The sequence below is a fragment of the Cordyceps militaris genome (assembly GCF_000225605.1).
Source record: "Cordyceps militaris CM01 unplaced genomic scaffold CCM_S00005, whole genome shotgun sequence".
Lineage (NCBI taxonomy): Eukaryota > Fungi > Ascomycota > Sordariomycetes > Hypocreales > Cordycipitaceae > Cordyceps > Cordyceps militaris.
The window spans coordinates 2,517,670-2,543,570 of record NW_006271973.1 but is presented as its reverse complement, the minus strand read 5'-3'; the positions used below and the strand labels follow the sequence as shown (position 1 = coordinate 2,543,570).

General features: G+C 53.6%; 8 protein-coding genes across 8 annotated transcripts; 3 read left to right on the top strand and 5 right to left on the bottom strand.

The window, feature by feature from the left end:
• Positions 1-686: 686 nt before the first annotated feature.
• Positions 687-3,367, top strand: CCM_07122 (uncharacterized protein; the record flags this gene model as incomplete). The annotated part of the gene is given in 5 exon segments (XM_006672260.1): positions 687-841; positions 943-1,048; positions 1,142-1,436; positions 1,456-2,657; positions 2,918-3,367. 5 exon segments carry the CDS (start codon positions 687-689, stop codon positions 3,365-3,367), a joined length of 2,208 nt encoding a protein of 735 aa, XP_006672323.1.
• Positions 3,368-3,710: 343 nt separating this feature from the next.
• CCM_07121 (chitinase 3) lies at positions 3,711-4,757 on the bottom strand (the record flags this gene model as incomplete). Its single annotated transcript, XM_006672259.1, has 1 exon — positions 3,711-4,757. The coding sequence occupies one exon, from the start codon at positions 4,755-4,757 to the stop codon at positions 3,711-3,713; it is 1,047 nt and encodes a 348-aa protein (XP_006672322.1).
• Positions 4,758-5,884: 1,127 nt separating this feature from the next.
• CCM_07120 (RSC complex subunit Sfh1, putative) lies at positions 5,885-7,758 on the top strand (the record flags this gene model as incomplete). The annotated part of the gene is made up of 2 exons (XM_006672258.1): positions 5,885-7,597; positions 7,663-7,758. 2 exons carry the CDS (start codon positions 5,885-5,887, stop codon positions 7,756-7,758), a joined length of 1,809 nt encoding a protein of 602 aa, XP_006672321.1.
• Positions 7,759-8,442: 684 nt separating this feature from the next.
• Positions 8,443-11,062, bottom strand: CCM_07119 (Zn(II)2Cys6 cluster transcripitional activator; the record flags this gene model as incomplete). Its single annotated transcript, XM_006672257.1, has 7 exons — positions 8,443-8,552; positions 8,591-8,910; positions 8,981-10,444; positions 10,491-10,715; positions 10,764-10,864; positions 10,914-10,933; positions 10,993-11,062. 7 exons carry the CDS (start codon positions 11,060-11,062, stop codon positions 8,443-8,445), a joined length of 2,310 nt encoding a protein of 769 aa, XP_006672320.1.
• Positions 11,063-15,066: 4,004 nt separating this feature from the next.
• On the top strand, positions 15,067-18,244 carry CCM_07118 (C6 transcription factor, putative; the record flags this gene model as incomplete). Its single annotated transcript, XM_006672256.1, has 4 exons — positions 15,067-15,198; positions 15,289-15,808; positions 15,896-16,601; positions 16,648-18,244. The coding sequence occupies 4 exons, from the start codon at positions 15,067-15,069 to the stop codon at positions 18,242-18,244; spliced, it is 2,955 nt and encodes a 984-aa protein (XP_006672319.1).
• Positions 18,245-18,534: 290 nt separating this feature from the next.
• CCM_07117 (uncharacterized protein) lies at positions 18,535-20,578 on the bottom strand (the record flags this gene model as incomplete). Its single annotated transcript, XM_006672255.1, has 2 exons — positions 18,535-20,398; positions 20,472-20,578. 2 exons carry the CDS (start codon positions 20,576-20,578, stop codon positions 18,535-18,537), a joined length of 1,971 nt encoding a protein of 656 aa, XP_006672318.1.
• A 786-nt stretch (positions 20,579-21,364) lies between these two features.
• Positions 21,365-21,808, bottom strand: CCM_07116 (uncharacterized protein; the record flags this gene model as incomplete). Its single annotated transcript, XM_006672254.1, has 1 exon — positions 21,365-21,808. The coding sequence occupies one exon, from the start codon at positions 21,806-21,808 to the stop codon at positions 21,365-21,367; it is 444 nt and encodes a 147-aa protein (XP_006672317.1).
• Positions 21,809-23,217: 1,409 nt separating this feature from the next.
• Positions 23,218-24,023, bottom strand: CCM_07115 (cytosolic Cu/Zn superoxide dismutase; the record flags this gene model as incomplete). The annotated part of the gene is made up of 2 exons (XM_006672253.1): positions 23,218-23,714; positions 23,765-24,023. The coding sequence occupies 2 exons, from the start codon at positions 24,021-24,023 to the stop codon at positions 23,218-23,220; spliced, it is 756 nt and encodes a 251-aa protein (XP_006672316.1).
• Between the last annotated feature and the right edge of the window lie 1,878 nt (positions 24,024-25,901).

Genomic DNA, 25,901 nt, shown 5'->3' with positions numbered 1-25,901 from the left:
AATAATAATAATAATAATAATAATAATAAAAAAAAGGATTTATATAATATAAATATTATAAAAAGTTTTAAGTTATAATAAATACCTTATATAATTAGAATCTTATAAGCTTATAACTATAAAGTATTAATATAATTATATAAGATAATAATATAGCTAATATAGTTTATAAAGAAATAATAGAAAGTAAAGATTATAAGGAAAATTAGCCTTATATTAGATAAAACTATAAGGGATAACTAGTTAATTTATATATCTTATTTCCTAGCCTTAGGCTATATAATTTAAGTTATAAGATAATACTATATCTTAGGATACCCGAGGTTATTGCTTATCTACGCTTATTGCTAGTGTGGATAAGATAAGCTCTCTTATCGAGGCAGTGCTCTGTGCGATAAGCACCAAGAACACAAGCCCTAATAGGGTACCCAAATTCCCACATAAATTGCACTATAAAAGAGGTACCCTGGCAGGGCACAACTTTCCCTTCTTCTTAGTTAGAACATGTGGAGTGTCAAGTTGCCTTTCCTCCAATCATTCCGGCTGTGATTAACTTGCGCACACGTGCAACGCCTCTACACATCGTAAGCACAGACAACACTATAACGTGACACGTTCATTCAGAGGTTACTAGGTTTTTCCCCGAAGAATACCCTAACCCGCATTCGGCTAGTTTGTGCGCACCGATGTTTCCACTTAAATCACAACACAACCTTCCTCGCTCTTCACCCACCTTTGCTTCACCCCGCCACGCCGCTCTTGATTGGAGTCGTACAGGCAAAGCGAGGAATCCGAATCCCTTCAGTCGAACCTCCCAGCTCCTCCTCAAGCGCTCGAGCCCGTTCTGCTCCCGCAAGCAAACAATAAGCAAAACATTTCCTACAATACGATAGAAAACAAGGGTCCTACAGATACCTGAGAAGAGATAAAAAATCCTTTAAGTCGTCACCCACAGGCCCCGACACGGCCTCGAGACACGACTACAATAATCCCTGAAGCCTTGGCTTGGGACAAGACTGAGCGACTAGCCGCTCGGTTTATACTGCTGGTTCATTAAAGGGGACCAGTGGTTCTTTTATCACTACTGCTCTACCTACCTCTCTATCTGCCTTACGACCTCTGTGTTTCCTACATTCCATAGGTTCACTTAAGCGTCCGAAGTACCTTCCTCCTCGCGACGCCAACGAACGCTTCTTGCCTCGCACCACCCGTTCCTGCCACGACAGACACAACCCCTGAGGCCTCTCTTCCTCCCCCCCCAGCTCGAGCCCTCCTCATCAACCGAGCCATCCTCACACGACCTGACGACGAAGGCTTCCACACACACTTGGCATCCAACAAAAAAAACAGCATCAGAACACCGGACCAGCATTTCCCTATCCTTGTTACCAACAGAAACCATGTCTGTTACCTCCCAACCCCTTCCGAATGTCCAGGTACGAGAGCCTGCGATAGTCAACTTAAGCCCGGCACCCAAGTGTTATGAGTTCCTTAAAGCGCCAACGCCACCAGAGAAATATCGAATTAAGTTTTGGCATCCCTCCTATAATACCCCACTATTTACCTTGGAAGCCTATGATCATGCCGATGGGGGGATTCATCACGGCCTTGCACACAGCGCTTGTTCAATTTTCGCCGAGAACCGCACCGATGGTTATTTAAGCACGACACGCGATGGCGAGCATGGCAAGCGAGTCCAGGCTGGCTGGGACGCTGTTTTGCCTGCCGCTGCTGCCAACTATTACTTCTATGTCCCTTACCCTCCTGATTTCCCGGACCCTCCCGCTGGGCAATCTCGACCACCATATCGATATCCCCTTGTTACGAACTTCCAAGAATGGAGATTTCAGGGACTGCCGGAGGTCTGGACACGTTGCAAAAGTATACAACATGCGGCTCAGACGATCCAACCTCAGTCTACAATAACATCGGCGATGATCGCACGAGATCAAACATGTCGCGTTACTGCATTTCAGAGCGGCACAGAAGTTGCGCACTTAGTTCCATCACACGAGAAAGACTGGTTTTTCTCAAATCAAATGGGCACATACAATACCGACCAGACGCTAGACACGAACAATCTTTTGCGAGATCTTAAAAATGGAATGCTACTACGTTCTGATATACATTCCGCATTCGATACCCGCGAATTTATCTTCTTCCCGAAAAGCACTAAAGCATTTGTGGTACATATGCTGGTCCCAACGCCGGAAATCGGACAGTTATACCATAATACCCGTGTTGAAATCTCTAAATGTGGTATAGAGTTTCTATTTGCAAGGTTTGCATGGGCATTATTTCCCTTCCTTTCAGTGTTTCTAGGTGGCGTGTCCGAGAGCCTCTTAGTCGTCAGATGGAATGCAGATGGCAAGCGAATTGTCGAGGACGTGACAGATCCGCGGTCGCTGAGACAACAATCAGCGGCTTCCCGCAGCACCTACCAAAAAAAGCGAAGTCGGGCAACTGCAGAAGATTTGAACGACTATGGCGAAAGCGAGGAATCACCGTCCGACTTCACCCTACCAACTTCGGGTGACGATAGTGACTCTAAAAAGAGATTTGGAAAGCGACGCTGCAAATCATTGAACTATTCAATGTATGCGCAAGAAGTCCACATCAACGAGTTACGGCAAGCCGCACTTGCAAAACAGAGACCGGTGGGGTATAATCCGCAACCTACGGGCATAGCCAAGTGAAAGAAGAGCTTGACACATTCCGCTCAGGTCTATCCCGTGTCAATAGATAACAACGCCAGAATGTCTAACGTCGAAGCCGATAGCAACTATCACCAGTCTCTAACAGCAAAAGATTACCACGGCCGCTAGCAGGGAGCAAGCCGCCCCCTCCAAGCTACGTATCTATAGTTCTTAGCTTCTACATCACAATTCAACGCATTAAAACTCTAACTCTAATAAAGCTTTGCTGCTTCTGTGTTCTGTTCCTCTTGTTCTTCCATCGCTTCGCTCCGTACACAACACAGCTACCTGCTGAGGTGCGCAGTGAAGCATCATTATCTGCGACGAGGATATCCTCTCAAAGTGACACTGTCAAAGACACGGACAGCGTTGGTCTCTCTCGGGAACCTGTAGCATATGCTACACCGGGAACGCTGCCCATGGTTCCGCCAGGCCGTAGCGATGACTACAGTTTCTACTTTGCTGCGGTCGGTCCGTTCACTTTCGTCCTCTTTTTCGTACTAGCTGCCGCGTCGACATTCTTGTTCACGTTCTCGACGCTCTGGTTGGAGATTTGGATGGCAGCCGAAGGGGACCCGGCGAAAGAGAGATTCTATTTTTTTACATTTTGGGCTCTGCAGCTCTCCTCTGTGCTAGTTATGCTGTATATTTCACCTATACAAGCAACGTGATGGGGCCCAAAGCAAGCTCAAAGCTTCATTTGGAGCTCTCAAGACTATTCTTCTGGCGCCGTTGGACTACTATACCACCGTTGACTCCTCGGTCCCCACTGGATACATGTCGCAATACATGAACATCATCGACAGCCAGTTTACCAACTCTGTCGGAAATACTGTTGCCTCCATTTTTATCGCTCTATTCCAGTTCATCTTGATTATGCTTGGATCAACCGCAGTGCTCGTTGGCTACCCATTGTTTTCTGTCCTCCTCCTTTAGGTGCAAAGAGTTCTTGTTAGAGCTGCCGTGCAACTTCGGGCCATTGCTATGGTGGGTGGCTGTCATACATGCATGCCGTTATTCATCTGAATCGTCAGTATAGTAGTCAAACGGCGCGGGCACCTCTGGCTCCTTGCCCCCAGGCGCATCCGGGTCCGCCCGAGCGGCCAGAGGCTGCTTCTGCACCGGCTGCTCTGGCAGGCCGGCGGGCGGCCCGGGCGGCAGGCAGTGAGAGCGAATCATGGCCGTCATGGTGCGAGCCCACTCCCAGGGCCGGTCGCGGTCGCCGGGCAGGCTGTTGAAGTACTCCCAGCCCATGATGCCACCAAAGTCGTGGGGGCGGCGGCGGATAATCTCGAGCGTCTGCTGCAGGCTGTCCCAGGCGACGAAGCCGGTGCCGTTGTCCGGGTTGGTGACGAGGCCGACGACGAGGCGGTGGGCGGGCCAGCCGCGGCGCAGCATCATGTCGTACATGACGGTGGAGGAGAAGTCGCCCCAGCCCCAGTAGAACTGGGCGTTGTACCAGGCAATGTCGCGGCCGCGCAGGACCTCGAGCGCCTCGTAGTCGAAGCCGGACAGGTTGGCGGTCGGGTCGAGCAGGCTGGCGGCGACGGGCGCGAGCGTGAGCAGGAAGTCGGGGCCAAAGTCGGCGCGCAGCCGGTCGATGAGGCGCACGATGCCGGCGAGGCTCATGTCCTCCTCGACGTCGAGGTCGAGCCCGTCGAGCGCGCGCGCGCGCACGAGGTCCCGCAGCGGCGCGTAGTAGCGCTCGAACCGGGCGAGCTCCGCGGCGTCGTCGTCCGGGCTGCCGTCGAGCCGCTGGTAGGTGCCCTTGGCGGCGCCGCCGAGGAGCGCGAGCACGCGCACGCCGGCGGCCTGCAGGACGCGCAGCTCGGCCCAGGCGGTCGCGTGGCGCGCATCGTCGGGCGCGTGGTCGTTGAGCGTGAGCGCCGCGGGGTCCTCGTTGACGTGCAGCGCCGCGAGGATGACGTGCGTCACGGCAATGTCGGGCTGCGTGATGAGGGGCAGGATGGAGATGGACTGGCCGTGGCTGTCGTGGAGCGTCTGGTAGTAGGTGATGAGTCGCGGCAGCGCCGTCGGCCGGGCTGGTGGCAGCGGCGACATGGCGGCCGTCCGTCGAGGGGGGGGGGGGGGTTAAGGTTGAGCTGAGGGTTTGCGTGAGAAACCCAAACGCGGGGCGGATCTGAGGCGGCAAGCTCAAGTCACCGTCACCACCCCACCTACTTTTGCGCGTGTGACTCGCAGAAGCATAGAGACAGGTTTGAGAAGGAGGGGTATAGTAGTATATATTTGTGTCAGGATTAAAATAGACAGTCATTCGAACAAATAGCGCAAGTCGCCAAAAATCGTGCTCATCAAGAACTAGCGCTACACGCCGCTACTCGCACAAAAGAGAACCAGTAGGCTCTCCCAAGCCATGATAAGGACCTAGTATTCGAATAAAAAGCCGGTTATTATTATTTATATTGCTTTTTATTAGAAATAGCTATTTCTAATATAATTTCTAATTATTTCTTGATAGTAAATAATGACATTTGTGCTAGCACAGCCCGAATGACTCTGATACAAATGCAAAAAAATATACATTTGAAAAATGGGTACCTGATAATCAACAAGATGGAACATTTCGCCTTCCTTTTCCTTGAGACGCTACACCTATACAACAGCCCGAGGAGGCAACTTCTCGTCTTCAGCAGTGCCGCTCTTGATTGCAACAGAATTGGGCCAGAAATCCTTGATGTTTGTTGTCCACCGAAAATGGAACTGAGGACAGCGACGTTCCTCGAATAGCAATTGCTGTACATTTTTGAAGAAAAGTAGAGTCGAAGAGGGAACATACTACGAATTAAAAAAAAGCAACAAAACAATTCATTCTTCACTGGATCTGTGTGCCGTGTTCATCTTGCACGCAATCAGCATCTGCTTACGTAACTCGGAGCATGCCGAATTTTTAGCAGCAAACGCGCGCGACGAGAAATGGGCCTCAAATCTGCTAGCTGGTCCGTCGCGACGCCTGTCCATCCACGCCGATTTCATCTTGTGCCCTTGTCTCCTCGAGCGTGCATCACACGGCCACCTGCGAATTGCATCAGGCACCACCAATTCAACCACCAAACAGGCGAGCGCGCGTCCAAACGCCACGGCAGCGCGACCAAACGGGCCAGCGCCCGCTCCCTTGCTCCCATCATCCCCAGCCCTGCGATGCCCATCGAGGCACCCACGCGCCCATGATGGAACGAGCAAAACCCCAGGCGTTCCAGTCGAGCTACGCGCCACGCCTGCGCGCCTATAACAACTCGCTCCTCACACCCGTGCTGCCCAGCGCGCCCACCGTCAACCCCCTTTCCCGCATGACCAAGCGCGGCACCACGATAATCAACTATGCCGAGGACGGCTACGACGATATCGAGGAGGATAGTGATGATCCCCGACGCCGACCGACCGGCCTGCGTAGCCTGCGCGCGCAGGACTCATCTAAGAACCTGGACTGGTCCGGCAAGACGGGAAAGGAAACCTTTCAACCCGTCCACCTCCAGCCCATCTGGCGCGACTGGATGGGCAAGACGAGATCGATTCGCAGCGACCAGCAGAATGCGGCCCAGTCCAGCCTACCGCTCACCATGATCCCGATCCGAATTGACCTCGACGTCCCCTCCTTTGTGCCCCATCCACCCTTTCCCCCACCCAACACATCTGGCGTCGACCTCTCGCTGCCGCAGTACCGCCAGCAGGAGATGACGGTGCCCTACAAGCTGCGCGACATCTTTTGCTGGAATTTGCACGAGACTCTCATTACCACGGATCAGTTTGCGCAGACGTTGGCCCAGGACCTGGACCTTCCCAACCGGCAACACATTGCGGCCGACATTAGCAGACAGATTCGCACACAGCTCGAAGAGTATGCCGGTGTCGCGCTGCATCCGCTCTTCCACTCTGATCAGCCTGTCGCGCCGCCGCAGCCCACGCATCCAGTCACAAACGGAACCACGACAAGGGATCGACCCTTGACCCGCGACATTTCGCCGTACTCCGCGGCACGCTATCTGTCAAGAGCAGACACGCCGGCCCAGGCGCCAGCTGCCACGCCAGCAACACCTATTCCAGGACAGGCTCCCGGCGTACCTGCTGTTACAGCCTCAGCCACCGCCATTCTCCCCGACTCGGACGACTTTAACCCCGATGACACCTACCGATGCATCATCAACCTAAATCTCAACATGTCCTCGATGCTGTACACGGACAAGTTTGAGTGGTCGCTGCTCCACCCACCTGGCACTGCCGAGGCCTTTGCCAAGACGACGTGTGCCGACCTGGGCCTGAACGGCGAGTGGGTGCCGGCCATGACGCACGCCATCTACGAGGCCGTGCTGCGGCTGAAAAAGGAGGCGTGCGAGGCCGGCGGGCTCGTCGCCGGCTGGGGCGGCCTTCAGCAGGAGCTGCCCAACGACGCTGCGCTCGGCACCGAGGCCGGCTGGCGCTACGACCCGGATCACCTGGCCGAAGCCTGGGAGCCCAAGATTGAGATTCTCAGCAAGGAGGAGATGGAGAAGCGTGAGGGCGACCGCGAGCGCCAGGTGCGACGCCTACGTCGCGAGACTGCCCGCTTCAGCTCCACGACGGGCATGCTCACCGGGTCGACGCCGCTCTTTGGCGCGGCGGGCGCGGCGCCCACACCCGGCGGCGTGCTGCCACCTACCACACCATTTGAACCCGAGGAGGAGCGTATGGGTCGCGGCGAGCGATCCAAGAAGAAGCGCCGCTTCCGCAGTCTAAGTCCCCTCGGCCGCGGCGGTACACCCGGTGGTCGCGGTACGCCCGACGCAGGCGGCTATGGCGGGGGCGGCGCCCTCACGGACCTGGAGCGCTCCAACTGGCGGTGTCTGCACTGCCGTATCTGGGGGTCCTGCGTGTGGGCTGTCCGCGATGGTCCGGCAGGTCCTAGAGTACGTCTATTCCCATTCTTCCTTTTTTTTTTACTAGCTTCTTTCTTTACTAACGGCACACACAGACGCTCTGCGCCAACTGCGGCCTCTTGTACGAGCGCGATCGCAAACTCCCTCGGCAGACCAAGAATTTACATCTACAAGATGTACGTGCCAGTTGAAACCAGCGACAAACAAAGCCTGCCACAAAACAGGTATAATTGGTCTCTCGCCAAGAAGGGATGAAGAACCTTGCGGCGAATATTGCAAATGAAAGAGCTGATCGAGGAGGTTTACGTGTAAAAGAGGTGTGTGGGGGTTTTGTAAGCCCATTTTCTTGGTTGCTATTTTGTTTTTTCCTCTCATTATTTCTGAAGACTGGGCGAGCTCAAAAACGAACAGTTCCTTCAGGGCGCGGCGTCTTGAAATAACGGGTTTGGGCAAAGGGAGGCGGGATGGGAAACAGAGAAAGGAAGAGAGGCGGGGATAATTTTCTCTCGTGCCCTTTTTTTCTTTCAAAGTTGTATTGTCACTTTGTTTTTTTCTTCTTCATATTTCGGGTCTTATCACGCAAACCACTATCAATGTTTTTTTTTCTTCTCGACCTTGCTCTCTGCTCACCATTTTCGAAACGAGCACCCACAGCAGAAAAAGTACGGATAATAGTCACACGTGCAAAAGTGGTTTGCGCCAGGAATACCTTAGTCTGCACATGTACGTGCTGGTAAGACGTGTCTTGTCATTCGAGCGGAGAATAAACTAGTGAACCGTAATACTGCTATGCTCTTAAACAAAAGAAACATCATTATGCTATATTTCCTGACGGCCGTTCAAAATCTGGGCAGGCATCACTGCCCACTGGACATTTATCGCTGGGGAGGCGGCCCTCCGTGCATCATCTGCGAAACATTGACGCCGACCCACGGCTGCTGCTGCTGCTGCAGCTGCTGTTGCTGCTGTGTGGCACCCATAGGCACTGGCGAGGGTTGACCGACCGACATGCCGTTGGAGTACTGGCCGTGCTGCTGGAGAAGCGGTAGCTGCTGCTGCGGGCGATGCTGGAGTTGTTGCTGGAGTTGTTGATGTTGTTGGTGCTGGTGTTGCAGTTGTTGCTGGTGTTGCTGATGTTGCTGGTGTTGCTGCGGATGGTGCTGTTGATGTTGTTGCGGCTGGTGCTGCTGGTGCTGGTGTTGCTGCTGCTGGTGCTGCTGCTGGTGCTGCTGCTGGTGCTGCTGCTGGTGCTGTTGATGATGCTGTTGGTGATGCTGTTGTTGGTGTTGCGGCTGTTGGTGTTGCGGTTGGTGTTGCGGTTGGTGTTGCTGCGGTTGGTGTTGCTGCGGTGAGTGGTGCAGCTGTTGGTGTTGTTGATGGGGGTGCTGTTGATGCTGGGATTGATGCTGAGACTGACGTGGGTGCTGCTGCTGCGGCGAGTGGTGAGGTTGCGGCGGGATGCCGCGCAAGGCACGGAGCTCGCGCAGGCGTCCCACAGTATCAGCAGAGATTTGCTGAAAGCTTTCCTTGAGCATCGTTGCATCCTCCCATCGCTCGCTGTACTTGGACAGGGTCTCGTGCACTCGCTCTAGACACCACAAGCTGCGTTCCAGCGCATCATTGGCATTGCTGGCGGGAAGGCCAGTGCGTCGCGGGATGGGTGGTGCGGGCGGGCAGCCAGGCCGTTGCGGAGGTGGCGATACAGGCCGTCCGGACAGAAGCACTTCTTCTGCATCACGTAGCACGGCCAGAAGCTGGTTTCCCATAAAATACACCTTCAAGGCATCGTGGTATGTGTAAAACGCGCTGTTGAGTCCTGTGCGGGAAATTTCGAGCATTACGTTGAGATATTCGAGCGAGTGCTCAAATATGAGAGTGCGAGAATAATCTGTAATTTGCGGTGCCCGGACAGAGGGAGCAATGCAGTACACATAGCTGTACCGCAGCTCCTGCTCAAACATGCGACGGATCCCGAGGGGAAGGGTGTCGGGTAGACTCTCACCCCATTCGCGCATGTCCAGACACATTTGCCACAGGAACGTAATGGGGTCAACAAGAGGTGTTGTATCTGACTGATATAGTTCCTGGTACCAGAATGACTGGGCGCGGCGGAGTTGGAATAGTAGAAGCGCGGGATCAGTGGACTGGGCAGTCGTAATGGGGCCAGCGGAAATAGACTGTTTTCGTGACTGTGCTAGGCTGGTAGGGAAAGCCACATTGATGGAGTCGTCGGTGAATGAAAAAGTGCGCGCGTGCACCATACTAATCGCGCGGTCTAGAGCGTATACGGAGTAAAATATTCGGCGACGAATATCAAGCGCTGTACGGTCAGAGGAAGAAGACGTGGGAGGGTCTTGATGGAAGCCCAAATCGACGCAGGCCCTGGCAGTAAAGCCAAGAATATGCCAGCTATCGAAATGAGCCGGGTCGAGGAGGGAATATATCGTCAGCAGCAACAATGACTGAATCTGCGTGCCAGTGCCGGGAGCGAGGGCCCGATCTGCGTATTTCAAAGCCTTGACGACGTATTCCACGCCGCATTCGTAGTTGGTGTCGTTTATCTGCTGGCTCTGGGCAGTGTATCCAATCGCGAGAACCATGTACATGAGCCAATAGTCGGAGTCTCGTGTCACTCGGTGGTCTTCCTGATAGAGATCGCTAATGACGGTCAAGAGGGCGGTCTCGGAGAAACATGGAAACAGAGTGTAGATGTGCGTCATGAAGTATTGCACAATCGAGTGGGTGACTTGTTTCGGAGGAAGGTCTGGCTCCGTCGACGCGGGGAGTGCATTATTCATGGTCGCTGTAAGGACGAGGCCGGCAAACGTCACGTTGAAGGCTTCGGGCTCAAAGTCACGAGCAACAGCATTGACGGACCTAGAAAGTCAGCATTACGAGCATGTTTTGGCTCGGGGCATCCTACATGTAACCAAAATCAGACACGAGAGAATTGACATCCGAGTTTTCGCGATTCCTGGCCGCCTTGCGGTGAATGGCGGCTTTGATCAGTGCCAAGGAATCTTTGCGATTCATTTCATGCGTCAGAGTAACATCGTGTTCGTGATTAGCGACCGAGGCTTTGCGCGACTTGGCGAATTGCAGACGGCGCTCGAGTTTCTCGATGCGCAGCTCAAGAGCGGCCACGTAACTGGGCAGGGTTAGCATACGTGCAAAGCTGGGCCTTGGAGCTCTTTACCTTCTCTCCTTGCCTCGGGCGAACTGGTCGTTAGCAGCAGAGCACTCGCTTTCTCTGCCAGCCTTTTCACAGGCGGTACAAGCTGGGAGCTTTCCATCGCACTATGTCGCATTAGCTGCCGTCCGGGTCGGGAATGTCTTGGGTACGGACCTTCACTTTGGCCGAGCGACCTGAAGAAATACATTAGTAAGATGTAGAGAGATATTATAGCTAGATAGTGGGAGCGTACATCGCGAGCAGGCCGACACTGGGCGAGAGACCCGTAGGAGGGGGTTGCGAGAGAAGCTACTGCGGGGCATGGCGGGAAGCTGCCAGATGCAGCGCAGAGTAATGGTGGAAGCACTGCGACACTACAGGAAAGAGGCCGTCTGTGGCGCAGACAAGTCCAGGCGAAAGCGAAGCGGTTCGGTCTATATTGCAGCCCAACATAAGGACACGAACAACTGCCGCTGCTGCGGGGTGGGCAAAAAACAGGCGCGGCGCTGCTAGGCGTGACAGCGACAACGGCAATGGGGCAGCGGATATGCTTGTCGGCGTGGCGATTCGAGCGGGAGGATGATCTGGAGGGAGGATGCTCGGGCTTGCGGTAAGTTGACGGGAAGTGCGCGCGCGTCCAGGCGGCGTAGACGGATAGGACCAGCTGGCCGTCGAGCAAGAACGTTTGTGGTGGCCGGGGTGCGTAGGTTGAAGCTGGATGGCGGGCGTGCGACGCTGGCTGCGGCGGGCAGGCCGTGGTAGCCGGACTTGATGGTACAAGGTAGAGAAAGGAGCTGCGGTGAAGCTTGGCTGGTGTTTGGCGACGACGGTCGGGAAGCGAAATGAGGGCCAAAAACAAAGCGCGGGTGATGAATGGATGGGTAACTATGGATGGACAAAGTGCAGGATTGAGATGGAAGGTGAAGGGAACAACTGGCACACAACCTCAGGTACTTGAGAGGTACTCAGGGTAGGGTGACGAGATGCAGCCTGAAATATGTATCTACAGGTGCCGTAGGTCCGCCGCAGAGGGACGCTTGTGGAGGGGCGTTCCTTGGACGAAGTGTCAAAAACCGGCTTCACCAAAGTATCTTTGCGCGATACTTTGGTGATGAGGTACTTTTGTCGACCCACCAGTGCCTCAACTCCAAGACATTGTCTCGCTCTCCCATCCTCTAGTTAATAACTACATTCACACATTCAGTAGCAGACTTGACAGGCTACATGGACATCCGCCGCGTGCAACAACCAATCTTTCAACACCAGCAGCCGCTTTTCAGCCAGCCATTATGGTGGTAATAGCGTCAGTAGCGCTAGTCCCCCGTCCTACCGATCCATCTGCCTAATTTGCTCCGTCACATCACAACCAACGCCCACGGCCTCGACAAGTCCGCACCAACGCACCTCCCCGCTACTAAGCTTCGCCGCCACGTCGACAGACATATCCTGTCGCTCGTTGCCTGCAGTCATGATGCCATCATGTGCTTCATCCACACGATTCCGTCCCTCCCCTGCTCGGTAGCAGACCGCTTCTGGATCACCGACTTTCTGTTGCGGTGCGCCCTTTCTCCCAATGCGACGTAATAATGACTGCTCAATAATTAATAGGGTTTAAGCGAACTGGTTCACTGACCCATACACTCATGACCAGTCAACTACAACAACCTCAATGGCCGGCCTTGTTGTCAAAGCCGAGAATTTCGTCCCTTTTCACACCACTTCACCGAAACCTACATTCCATTCGTCGGGGCTGTCAGCTTGTTGCGGTGCCTGGTAGCCCTGGCTGGTGCTGCCGATTAGTTCCTTAATACATTCCTTGCAGATCTGATCTATCAACTCTGCAGGTACAATTGTCACCCATGCCGCATCTCTTCAAGAGGCGAATGTACGACCTCGAGCCGGTCACGGGGCGAATTGCTCCGGCCGTGCCCGTCGCCCCAGCGGTTTGTCAAATATTGCTCTCGTCCGTTTTCAGACCCCTCACCACTCCCGTGGAAGAAGTATGCCAAGATCAGCCAATTGCCCTCTTTGCCGCCGGCGCCGTGCTGATCAGCAGGCTCGGCTCCGGCCTGAATGTGGGCTAATTTGGCCTAAACTACAGAGTAGCTTTCTACCAGCCGTGGCGCTCCGGTGGCTCACAGTCAGCGGAGTAACAAGTGTCAGCATCATTGCGGCTGACCACAGCCGGAAACTAGATCCGCGCCTTATTATCGGCCGGATACGTGGCTATCCGTAGTACGACGGGCGGATGTTGTTGTCCACCCTAATGAGCTTGAAGCCAATCGTTACCATTTCGCAACCGAGAAGTGTTTCCGCGGACGGTAATATGACAACCCGACAAAACACAGTCGCGGTAAAAGCAGTTATGCCATTCAAGCAAGAAGAGGAGGAAGAAGAAGCAAAGATCCAGACGGTTCTTTTTTTCGTGCTGGGAGATCGGCCTACATGTTTACAGCTTACTCTTTCAACAGTCAACGTGATACCCTGTAATAAATGAGCATTTCAAATTGCCCGGCAGTAGGTGTGACTCTTGTTGGTGTTTTATCAGTAGTACAAGAGTGTATTGCTATATAAATCTGGGAACACCGCTTAAGGCGCCGTTGCAGCAGGCGTACGCTAATCTAACATTTGAAAATGGTGTAAGCTGCACTCACTGCATCTTGACGAAAAAATAGCAACCACAGTAGGACAACTGAATATTCCTAAACTTCTCTTAGAGGGCTATACCTCTTAGCACCACATAACTAGTAGAGTGTCACGTACTTGTCATTCTCGCTGGTGATACACAGCCTTGAAGACGAAATGCCGGCGTCAATCCACGAAGAGCTCATTAATGAAGGACGCCACTTCCTGGGTACGGAGCTGGGTATCATAACCAACCCATTGCCAACCGTGAGCCTTGGCTCACCGGATACGGCGGGCCACTGTTGCTACAGGTTTCCTTTTCAAACTTCACGATGTGCCATAAATGTTCACTTCGCGTCGCTCCTGTCCATGTGTCGGTACACGAGCTTTTCGGGGCGGCACAGGCCCATCGCGGCTGCTATTGTGTCCGACTTTGTGAGCTGTTATAAGACGAGAAGCCAACCGGTACCAGATTTTGCGGTGAAGGGCGCAAGTTGGTAGCAATGCCACTGAGGAACGACAAAGTCACCTGCCTGCGAGGTAACTCACACCCACAACTTACACGCCAGTTCTCGAGATATTTATGTTTGTACGAAGGGTGCGAAACTGAAATAAATTACACAGAATCCAGTGATTTACTAGACCACCGCTTTTTGGAAATGGTGATCAATTTTGTTAGACATGTGTGAATGCTGCGTAGGCAACGTCTGCGAATTCGGTAGGAAAATAATTCCGCAAACTCGAGGATATTTTCGTCAGGCGGTATACCGACTGGAAATTAGGCCTTGACACACTCTGAAAACGGCCACATATCTTACTACAGTTTGTTTGTGCTGAAATTGTACGCATCATTCATGGAGAGCAGTTGTGGCTGAGGAGGTGTGGCGTTGGAAACACTTCCACTGTTATTACTACACCTTTGGGAAAGCCCACCGACTCCTCCATGTTCACTGCTATCCACTAGCAGGAGCACAGGAGCACGCTAAAACACGCTATCCTGCTGTCGAGCCTGTTGCAACTCGTGTGTGTTGTAACTTTTTGGTTGCTGAAGAAGGACCTAAATTAGTGCCTAGTAGTCTCCACCAGCCACACCCAGGTGTATGTACCTGCACTTTGTTCGGATTACGGAGGAATACTTCGTACTGGAATGGCACTTGCCCGCTCCCGGAAGCCTCAGCTCATCAGAGTTGCCCAAGCACATGTTCAGTCCACTCATCCATCCCACTTTCTCGCACCGCACGCACATTACATTGTACTACACAAACTCCAACGGCAAACGTCTCTTCATTAACGCCGCTACCGAAGTTGTCAGCGCAGTCGCCAATCACGCACAATCCTCGTCTCCTTGCCGCAGCGCTGTCCTTGACAATCCACGGCCTACCAACGGCCACGCTTGTCCTTGCCGCCCCTCAGCCACCAGCCTTGATCGAGCCAGGACTTGCAGCCGAGGCCTCAACGTTCGTTCTTCTAGTAACGTTCATCTTGCCGACTCTACTTCACCTGATGGCCGTTTGTCATATCGATCGCGACTCTCGATAGACTGCGCCCGCGCCGTGAGCCCACTCCGCACCCTCAGAGCGACCCAGACTCTCTCCATAGCGCCTCGAGAGCAGCGCCTCGCACTCGCCTAGCCGACTACTGATTCTATTATTCTATTCCGGACTGCGCCACCGGTTGAAACGGCGTTCCACCACCTCCCAAAATGAATGCCGCGCACATATTCCGCCAAGGCCTAGGCGCTGTTCCACCCCGAGCCAATACCACCTTCAACCCACTTGCCGGACAGTCGGCAGAACTCGACGATCTCTCCGATGCTGAGGGATCTGAACATCGCGTAGCCCACACCCTGACAGCCTGTTGCCGCTGTCGACAAGTTTGTTCCTCCAACCCAGCATAGGCTCTACCTTGACTGACCATGTTGCAGCGCAAAACTCGATGTGATCCGACCCTCCCGCGTTGTCTCCCCTGTGAACGGTCCGGCTCGATATGCGAGTATCTTGACGCCGCCAAAGGCCGGAAGATAAACCGTTATTATGTCATCAAGCTGCAGGACAAAGTACGCGCGTTAGAGGCAGAGCTCGACCACTATACCAACGAAGCCGCCGACTATCCCAAAAGCAGCGAAGACATTGTTCGCCCAGGTGGCATGATCCGCCTGAGCGTGAATGATGAGATACCTCGCTACCTGGGACCCAGCAGTGGTATTGCTTTGACCCGTCTCTTGATGGAAGAAGCGAAGCGCTTCACAGACTCCAAGAGCATCGGCGAACTGATCCCCGAGGTCCGCGCCAGACGCCAGGCGCGCATGCAGTCCATTCAAATGACTGGAACCGGCACCCTAACAGGTCATAAGAGGAGCTATCCTATGGTATCCGAGGTTCCTGCCGAGAGTCTGCCCAAGCGCGTCGTTGCCGACAAGCTCATTGACGCCTTTTACCAGAAAAGTAAGTCTCCGTTTTGATACCTCCCTCCGTCCACCCTTAACCAACCCTTTGTAGCGCAATTATTTTGGCCTGTCCTACATGAACCAGATTTTGAGCAAGACGTTGATGCTGTCTACAACGGAGATACTGACCCATATCGCAACTTCGTCGTCCGTATGGTCTTTGGTGTCTCGCTCCAGAGGATGGAGCAGTACGCTGGACTCGCCGACAGTTATTACATGGCCGCCATGCAGTATTTCAAAGATGTTGTACGCCCAAAAGATCTGAAGACGCTACAGTGTCTCATATTAGTCGCAGCATACTCGCTGCACACCCCCGCACGGAACCCAATCTATGCCGTCATTGGCCTCGCCGTGCGTATCTGTCAACAAGAGGGGCTGACCGAGGAGAAGACAATCACAGCCGGCTACAATCTAGACGCCAAAACGATTGACATGAGACGCCGACTCGTTTGGATGGTTGCCACGTTTGAATTTGCCCTTTCACATTACATGGGCCGTCCGTCGTCCTTCGCGAAAGGCGGGGATCGCTTAGACGTTGATTGGTTTGCTACTGTCAAGGACGAAAATATTACAGAACACGGCATCACGGCTGGACCAACCGACTACAGAAAAACGAACACAATACACATGTATAAGTTGCGTTCCATCGAATGCGAAATCAGAAGGACCTTGTACGAAAGAAAGCGCCCCGAGCCGGTCAATGATACCCACCCATGGTATCAAAGCATAGACAAACGACTTGACGACTGGGTCAAGTCACGGTCGGAAGAGATTGCCTGGACCAAGGCTTGGTAAGTTGTCACAACTTGGCATCTGGGATGCCGCTAACATCTGCAGGTACTTTGGAGCATATCACCAGTCTCGCATGTTCCTGTATCGCCCCTCGCCTCAAGTACCAAAGCCCTCGGCTGGCGCTGCGCAAATCTGTTTCGATAGTGCCGCCTTTGTGCTTACACTATCCAAGAGGCAAATCGAAACGTCAGCTCTGGACTCGACCTGGATGTTCCTTCTCAATCTCTCTACCGCTCTCAACACGCTCCTGTGGTCTATTTCCTATCCCGATGTTCGACAAGCGCATAGCAGAGAAGAAACCGACGAGCTCATCAATTCTGGTCTGGACTCACTCGACAACTGTTCAGCCCGCTGGCCAGGGGCAGCAGCCACTGCACAACTCTATACTATTCTATCAAAGGCCTGTTTGCAAAGCTACGAGGATGGGCAATTTAATCCCCTGTTTTCCTTTGCTAGCCCTTCAAATGGTACAGACATAGCGTCTCCGCCCATTGCCAACCAAGCAGCCGACGGCCAGTCACAGGTGCAATTCCTGAATCCCCCTCAGTTTGGCTGGGCTTTTGACTCGCCCCCGGAATCCATGAATGCATATACGTTTGACCCCAACTTTCCTCCACCGCAGCCGGCGTTTCGATCCAACTCGATCTTCTGTAACCCGGCAACGGACTCTAGCGGGCGCCGATTCTCATATTTCCCGCCTGATATCAGCCAGCCGGGTGAGGGTATCATGGAGCAACCTGCATCATTTATGCCGGCTCAGCAGCAACATACACAACAACAGCAGCAGCAGCAGCAGCAGCAACAACAACAACAGCAGCAGCATAACCAGCAGCAGCAGCATAACCAGCAGCAGCAGCAACAACAACAGCAGCAGCAGCAGCAACAGCAACAACATCAACAGCAACAGCAACAGCAACAGCAACAGCGCCATCGCCACCCCCAACAGCAGCACCAGCAGTCGCAACCGCCATCACAGCACCCTACACCTAGCCACTCCGACCAAATGAGCAATCACATGCCGACGCCCCCCGAGTCACTCGCCCCCCAAACCAGTCTGTCCGCCACGACACCCAACTCTGCCTTTACGCCCCCTGGCATGAGCCTGACCACACCCAACATGGTGGAAGCGTCACTGGCGTCCATGACCGTAGCCACGGGGGGCGGCTCGGCGCACATGACGCCACCGCTACCGCATAAGAACCACGGCCTCCAGGGCCCCGGAGACCCCGCGGCCATGCCCCGCGCCGGCCCTGGTCTGACAGACCAGAAGCCGCTGCCCACGGCCACCACAATGGCGCCCGGCGGCGACTGGTACGCGCCCATGCCGCAATTTATCTCCCCCTACACCATTGGTCAGATGAGCAGCAGCAGCTTCCTTGACGAGTCGCTCAGCGGCGTCGACCCGAGCGCCTTTAGCCCCGCGGGCCAGCACAACGCCGCCGCCATGGCCGGCATGCCTACCATGGCCTCCCCTATTGACAATAATCTATCACCGTATGGCTACATGCCGGGCCGCCATGGCAGCCTCTCCCAGTCGCAGCAGCTGGAGCTCATGAATGTTTTTGAGAGGGAGGGCGTGAGCGAGCTCGACGCCATGCTCAACTCGGCCAATAACATTTCGGTCGATACAAGCTGGTATTAGGGAAAGACACTGGTTATGGCGATGGGTGTTGCATCACGTCTTGTCTTTTTCCCTGCCTTGGAGAAAGCGATTGTTTTCTTCTCATATATGTTTACTAGTTGCCGATACGTCTGGCAAATGTAGGACGGCGTCTTTTCGTTTTTCTTCAGAATTGAAATATACGCAGTTGAAACTAGAAACAGCCCGTGTCAAAAACTGGCTTGCTTTCGAGGCAATCTTGTGCGCTGGTGAGATATGTATTTGAGAAATAGACGATACGCTATATGAATCGCTAAGAATGATATAATCTACTAGATTTCCAGGTCGCTCATCTTTGTGGCAAGTGCCTCTGGATCCTCGCCATGGCGGCTCGAGGAGCTCCTGCTGGCCGTCTTCTTCTTGCGTCGCACACTTGGCACAACTGGGTTTTCCTTGAGCCAACGTCTAATGTCGCGCGCGTGTCCTGTACGTAGATCCCGTCTGTCGGGCAGGCCGTCGGAAATAATATTGTCTTCGATGCGGCAACCCGGAAGCAATTGAACCTGGTGAATTGGCATTTCTGAATTTGGAGGTTGGTTTTGCGATCGCATTTTCGCTAGAGCTTCCAGCGTTCGCATGGCCTCGGACGGTGGCAGTAATGCAGCCGAAGCAAACAGGTCACCACCTGCTGGCTGGGCGTCCTCGGTAGCAGCGGTAGTGTTCTCGCGGCTGAATTGGGTCAGCAGCGGTGCGTATTTGGGGCGGCAGAGGTCGTCCCAAGAAGCCACGAGTGGAAGTAACTGCGTGTCTGAAGCAGGGTAGCCAACGAGTTCTTTCCAGTCATCCCGTGCAGGGCTGCGCGCCGGATTGAAGATCGGGTAACCATCGCAGAGGCGTACGAGGCGCGCAACCATATAGGCATGGCGTCGAATTTCCTTTTTTGACGTATTTATCAAACAGTGACAGAGAAGCAACGCGTGTAGAGCCTCGATCAGGTACGGATGAAAAGTTACGCTCTCACAGCTCTTTGAAGGTTCTTTCACTTGGTCCGCGAAAGCCTTGACAATATCAACAGCGGCGCTAGATTGCTCATCTGCCAAGGCCGCCGGCGGGGGGTAAGGCGGCAGCTCAGCAATTGGAGCCGAGAAAAAGAGCCGCGAGACGGGATACATAACGTTGGTCGCTACCGTGCACCTCCGAACCAAAGGTGGGATGGCTTTAGACGAGGGAGTGGTGAATACCGTGGAAATGAATCTGGAAAAGTCGTGCGAGGCTTCGATGGGCCAATCTGGAGAGTACTTCAAGCTCCGTAGAAACGACATCAGACTGTTGATGGCATTTTTGGCATTTTCCCGGACAAGTCTCTGCGACGTGATGCGCTCGCCGAGAGCTACCTCATCTTGGTCTTCTGGCGTAGCAGGTGCCCCCGAACTATCTATCTCGGGACCAAAGCTGGTCGAGATGTGCTTGCAGGCTATTGCAAGATAGTGGATTGCGCGGTGGAACAGGAGCTGGCTAGAAAGACTACCGGGCATTTTGTCTTCTGGCACTGGTTGTCGAGGATTTTTTCCTTCCATCGCATCAGACAGCTTCGGCTTCTCAGCCGCCAAGTATCTGCTCCGTGTAATTGCCAATGTCAGGTCTGTGATTGCATCCCCCTCGTTGCCCAACATGGCATTCACTGCTGCGCGCGTCCTCAGATTCTCCGATATATGGCCGGTATCAAGGATTTCTGTAAGCATTTCCACACATTCTGGCGTAGCAAGTTGTCTTTGAGAGACCATTTCGTGAAATAACTGCACGTACTGGGCGTCGGCGCTGTTCGGCTTCTGCAGCAGGACTCGGGCGGCCACCTCGTCCACGCTCACAATAAACATTGTTGCCACGGCGCAGGCATTCTCCTCGATCTGATAGGCCTTTCTCAAGCACTCGCAGGCTTGTTCTCGGATCCGCAGCTTTTGCTTCGGCCCAACCCATGTGCTTCGACCAAACGGTGAGGCTTCGGCCGCCTCTGCCCTGCTTACATGTTTCCTTGCCTCTTCGACCAGTCGCATGATCTTGAGAACATCGAACATGACAGCTGGGTCAATGGGATGTGGCGGGGGAGTGCGGTAGTTGATGTAGCAGAATTGTTCAAATGTCTTCAAGGGTATTCGAATCCATACGCCCAAGAAACTTTCTACGTGACTCCAGTGGCTGCCAACACGTCAGTAATGCCACTCTGCCCCAATCATAACCGGACTACATCTTCAGTATTGATCCAACTTACTTGGCACGGCGGGCAAGAACTCCAGGAGCATCATCCTGTACAGACGAGCCTTCACCCTGCTCCGTCGCCACAATGAGGTTGAACACCTTCTCCACAACAGAGTCCATCTCGCAGTATAGAAAAAAGATGCGTAATAAAGTATATCAGTCAGGTTATGGCGTTTTCATTGATTGTGTTGAAAGGGAAATGAGGATACCGTCGTGGCCGTGTCTGTGACTGCGACTTTTCGTCTTCTCAGTGACAAGCTGGGAAAGTACCTCCGGAGTCCTGAAGCGCCTTCCTCCACAACATCAACTACCTTGTACACATGCGCCAATTGTCGTTGGGAGCAACCTCCTTTGCTTGGATTGATGTTGCGGTTTCCCCATCTTCCGAATTGGGCCCATGACTACCACGACATGTCCAACACGACCTCTGGCGAGCCGCGGCCAACTCATAAGCCTAGCGAAAGCGAACCTTAACTACAGCGACATTTTCGGCAATTGATCTTCTTCTTCATCTGAAAATGATGCTTCTGCTTCTGCTCATCGAAAGTGGAACAGTTTGACCAGGTCCGCGGAATAAGTTGGTTGGCATGACGCTGGTGTAGCTGCAGGTAGGTGGCATTACCACGCACCCTGCATCATGCGTCTTGAGGAAACGGGCCGAGGTAGGCTCCGGAATTAAGAGGATACGAATGTAATTAATCTTGAAAAGTCAATACTTGGAGAATCTTCCACCCATGAAGCGAGCTTAGATGATGGTAAATATGGGCTCGGCGTGCTTCTTGTGCAAGTGCAATCAGAGGCTGAATCACATCTGCAATATCAATAGAATTCCATTTCTGCACTACTGCGACAATCTGATAGTAATAGTTTACTAAGCCATTTCTCGCAATGACATCCGCTGCTAATCTAGAACTTGTGTCCAGCTGGCTCAGGGTCCACGACCACTGGCTTGCAGCCCAGCCTCTTCTTGAAGTCCTTGATGCCCTTCGTCACGCCCTCATCGAAACCATCGGGCGCAATAGGCCCGAAGTTATCTCGGAGCACCTTGGCGGCCCGATCGATGCCCGTGTCCACGATACCGTGGCAGTCCATCTGGTCGTCCGCCGGAGCTTCGGGCTCGTCGGGAGCGGGGCCGCACCTGATCTCGTTTTTGAATCTGGCGACGCCGGCTTTGATAGCCGGTTCCAGTTGGGGATAGACGGGCAACAACCGCCTGAGAACGGCGAGAGCGGCCGCGATTGCCACGTCCGCACCCCGGCAGGTCCCCAATGCGGGCGGACCGACTCCAGGCTGGGCAACAGTGGCGAGGCTGCCAGCAAAGAGAGCGGCCAAGACGAGGGGGAACTTCATGATGTTTGTGGAAAGGTAATGATTTTAGTTGGACTGTGGTATGGAGGAAAGGAAGAGGGAGACTGTGGAAGGAAGGAGAGAGACAACAAGAAGCTGGGCTCCTCGGGTCTATTATATACGTGAGAACGGAGGCAGCACTCTTGGACATCTGGGCAACCCCGCGTCTTATCCGTGACTCTTTGCCTCGCGCAGTGCTGTTCCGCCGACGTGCGTGAGATTCTCCACCATCTTCACCGACGACAGATAGCGACCCCTCCTGCCTCACCTGATAGTTGTTACGAATTCGGGATCCTGAGACCTGGAGTGGTCAAATATATACACCAGCTCATGCACACTGTACTAAATGAGACTTGTTAATCCACCATTTCTGCTGAATCGGCCTTGTTCCCTTCGATTCTCCCCCCCTCTATGGATGTATCTAGCCATCGGCGACATCAGTCACCCAGTCACTTGCGTGAAGCCGACCACACAGCCAGCTGAAGAAATGCCTCTCGCACCAAGTCTACCACCAGTAGGGGATGATGCCGTATCTAAGGATTCAATATATGACATGATTCTGCGGCATGTCTGGGACTGTGCCTTGCTCAACACGGAGAAGTCACCCCGCACCAAGCTTGCACACGATGTGGTGAACAACAATATCTGCCGAAAACAATCTCTCTACGTTGCGCCAACTCTTCTGAATTGGTCGTCTGGTAGAATAAATAGTGAATAATTGGTATAGAGCGTCTGGACCTTCCATCGCCAGGAAATAAAGCGGCCGGGTCTCATGGGAATGCCGTATGTGTCACGGACGGGCGTGGGCGTCGGAGTCGGCCGTTGCTTCGGGCTGCACTTTGGCCGCAAGGCAAGAGAGCTGCATAAAGGCAGTCGAGACCATAAAGGCAGTCGAGACAGAGACAGCCGCGAGGCGAACCAAGCAACCAAGGTCTCGAGAATTGATAGTTACCACCACTTCTAGCTGCATGCAGAAAGGCATCCTGTGCTTGTCTCACTTGTCTCGGATGAGGGGCAGCACGTCGATCACTAGTTGGGTTCAGCTTGTCCAACTGGGTAGGCAGCGTACACAGGATTAGTAGACGTTGGCCACGAAGCGTTCTTACCAATCTGTTCAAGATGGATGAATCGCCTGCCCTTTCTGGCGCCGTCCTCGGCGAATTTGCCTAGTAAAGACATCGAGCATAAGGTAGTTACCAAGTCCTGGCCCCGCCGTGTAGCGCCACATATAAATAATTCCTACTTGAAGGAAACAGCTAGTCAATTGTATACTTGTATTATTAATGTACCAAACAGTCATGTACCTATGTATCGGGGAATTCTCTTCTCGAATTGCGCCTCATGCGCGCCAGTACAATATATACCTAACGCCAACGTTTTATCCCAATTAATTCCAACAAGTCAGCTCGTAATTAGAGCATCATGGCAGCAGCACCAAGAGCGAAGAGGGGAGCCGCGATGGCCATCTTCGAGGCCCCAGCAGTAAGAGGGACCGTAGGGACAGGGTTGCCGTAGGTGGGAGTACCGGTACCGGCAGTGCCTGAAGGCACGGGAGAGACGTAACCACCAGAAGGCTGGGCGTGACCACCACCGCAGTCGGGCTCGGGAGCATTGACTAGGTGGAAGTCGGCGCAGGTCAAGCGGGTGGTGTTGGCATAATGGACGACAAAGGAAGCGTTGCCGAAGAATGCATTACTGCCAGGCTCGAGCGAGGTGAAGGGGTCGGTGAACTCGGCGGTAAAGGGATCCGTGGTGATCTTGCCATACTTGCCGCTGAGATCACCAACTTGGCAAGAGGCGGGCTTGTCGCTTTCACAGGCGGGCAAATCACCACGCTTAGTAGGGTCGAGATGGCCAAGAGTAGCAGTGCAGTTGCCGCCGACAGCGGGCTTGACATGGAGATGGTAGACTAACAGGTTAGCATAAGAGGCAAACAGAATGAAAGACGGCTTAACATACTGAAGGGACCGCCGGACTTGGGGAAGTTGGAAAACTTGACGGTAAACTTTGTACCGACACCATTCTCAGCAGCAGTGGCCGAGATGGATCCAACAACGTTGCCGGCGAGGTCGGCACCCTTGAAGAAGGGCTTGTCGGGAAGGGTTCCAGAATACGTCACGCCGTGAGGGTTGTTGTTGATGATCTTGGCGTCTTCGTAAGCGGCGGCGTTGCCGACCAGGGCAGCCGACACGATGGCGAAAAGAGTTTTGGAATACATGGCGGGGGTTTGTATGGTTGCGTTATATGGGTATCGCGGGTGTGCTGTGGACGTGTTTGAGGTGGAAGCAGACGTGCAGACGACGACGAGAAGCAAGATTAAAGCTGAGTAGTAAAATGGACAAGAAAGAATAAAAGTCTGGCGCACAAACAACGAAACGATGGAATGGCAAATAATGGAGAGACGTGGAAAGGGGAGGATGCCGGAGGAGGGGGGAGGGCAACGTTAAATAAGATAAGCAGGTGGTATGTAAGACGAGCAGGAGCCAGCAAACGGAGAGCAGGCGTTTAAGAAACGGGCAATACTAATAAATGGCAAGTGAGATTGGCCGTTGCCAGTTGGGGCACCTGCACGAGGAGGCTCCTGGGAAACGGGAAACGGGAAACGGCTTTGATGACGGGGAAAAGGCAAAGACGGACGCAGGCATTCACGCATTGGATCATTGGATCGGCAGCCCAGGCCACGAGGTGTGGGTGGGGGCGGATCCTGTTCCTTTGTGGCTGCGATATTTTGTCTGGGCAGTGGCTTAGCGTATTTTTGTCGTTACAGGGCCGGTACCTCCCTGGATACTTTGTACACTGTTGGGCAACTGGACAAAGGAACGACAGATAACACGCGTTTTGGTATTTTTGGTATTATTCACTGATAACCGCACTGTGCCGCAAATGCAGCCCAGAATTGACTGGACAGCGCGAGCTACGGATTACGCTCGGTTAGGTAGTGATGGTCCCACGTCCGCTCATCGCCAACGCCACAAGCCCGTCTAGAGAGGTACAGGCCATAGCAACTCGAAGCTAGGCCTTGTCTAGTGGAGCATGCTAGAAAAACAGGGGAGCTGGCTGCCCTGTCTGCCATCCCTTTGCAAACCACCCTGTACACTGCAAACTCTCCGCATTTGTGCACAACAACTCGACACGGCCGTTCGGTGAAACTCAGACCATCATGTTGCTAATTTCCGGATTTAGTGTACTATGATCAAATTTAGCCCATTGTTGCCGGTCGAGCTCGTTGCCCACATGCCTCGTTCAAGACACAACATGGCGCAAGTCAAGCCTCGTCTGACTACACCAGAGACATTTCGCGAATCCGCGTCAATCCATCGTCCGCCCTTCTTTCGCGCCAGTCTTCTTTCACGCCGGTCTTCCTTCACCAGCCCGCCTCGGCTGTCCGAAGCCACGCTACTGCCGCTCCATCCGCCCTGCGCGTCGGAACGGAAACCATCCAGAAGGCACAGCCCGATCGCGGGATGACTCTCTAACAGGGGTCGAATACACGTACAAATACGGAGTATTGCGCAGGGGAAAAGTCTGACAGAGCTGTGGGATATCATCTGCACGGGCTGCATGGCGGGAGTCATGGTGGTTACTGAGAACTCGTGTGTATCGGGTCCCTGCACCACCGTCAATCGTCATCTCACACTAAATTGCTGGCGCTCTCTTTCCGTTTCTGCCCTCCTGTCTCAAACGTCATGATCCCCCGGCCGCCCGTCATTCTTATGCCATGAAACATGTCTAGTTCGTCAACGCTAATAGTCTGTTGAACAGCAACTATACCCAGGATACCAATATCAGCCGTAGCCGACTAATAATACACAGCCGAAATGCTTACCTAGTTACTTCGATCCTCTGGAATCTTTCCATCACTAACAGCTATTACCAGCAATCTCACGCTTGGCACTACCACCATACCCACCGTCACTGCCACGCCCAGCCGGCTCCAGAAGGGTCCCGCGCACGGCTCCTCCCTTCAAAGTTGGCGCCAGTCTTCCAAAGAGTTCTGATACAGTAACCGGCTGACTGACAACAACTTTACTGGCTCGCGATCCGGCGACACCAACCGCCCTGTTTCGTTTGACGTCTCGCAACCCCCCCCCCCCCC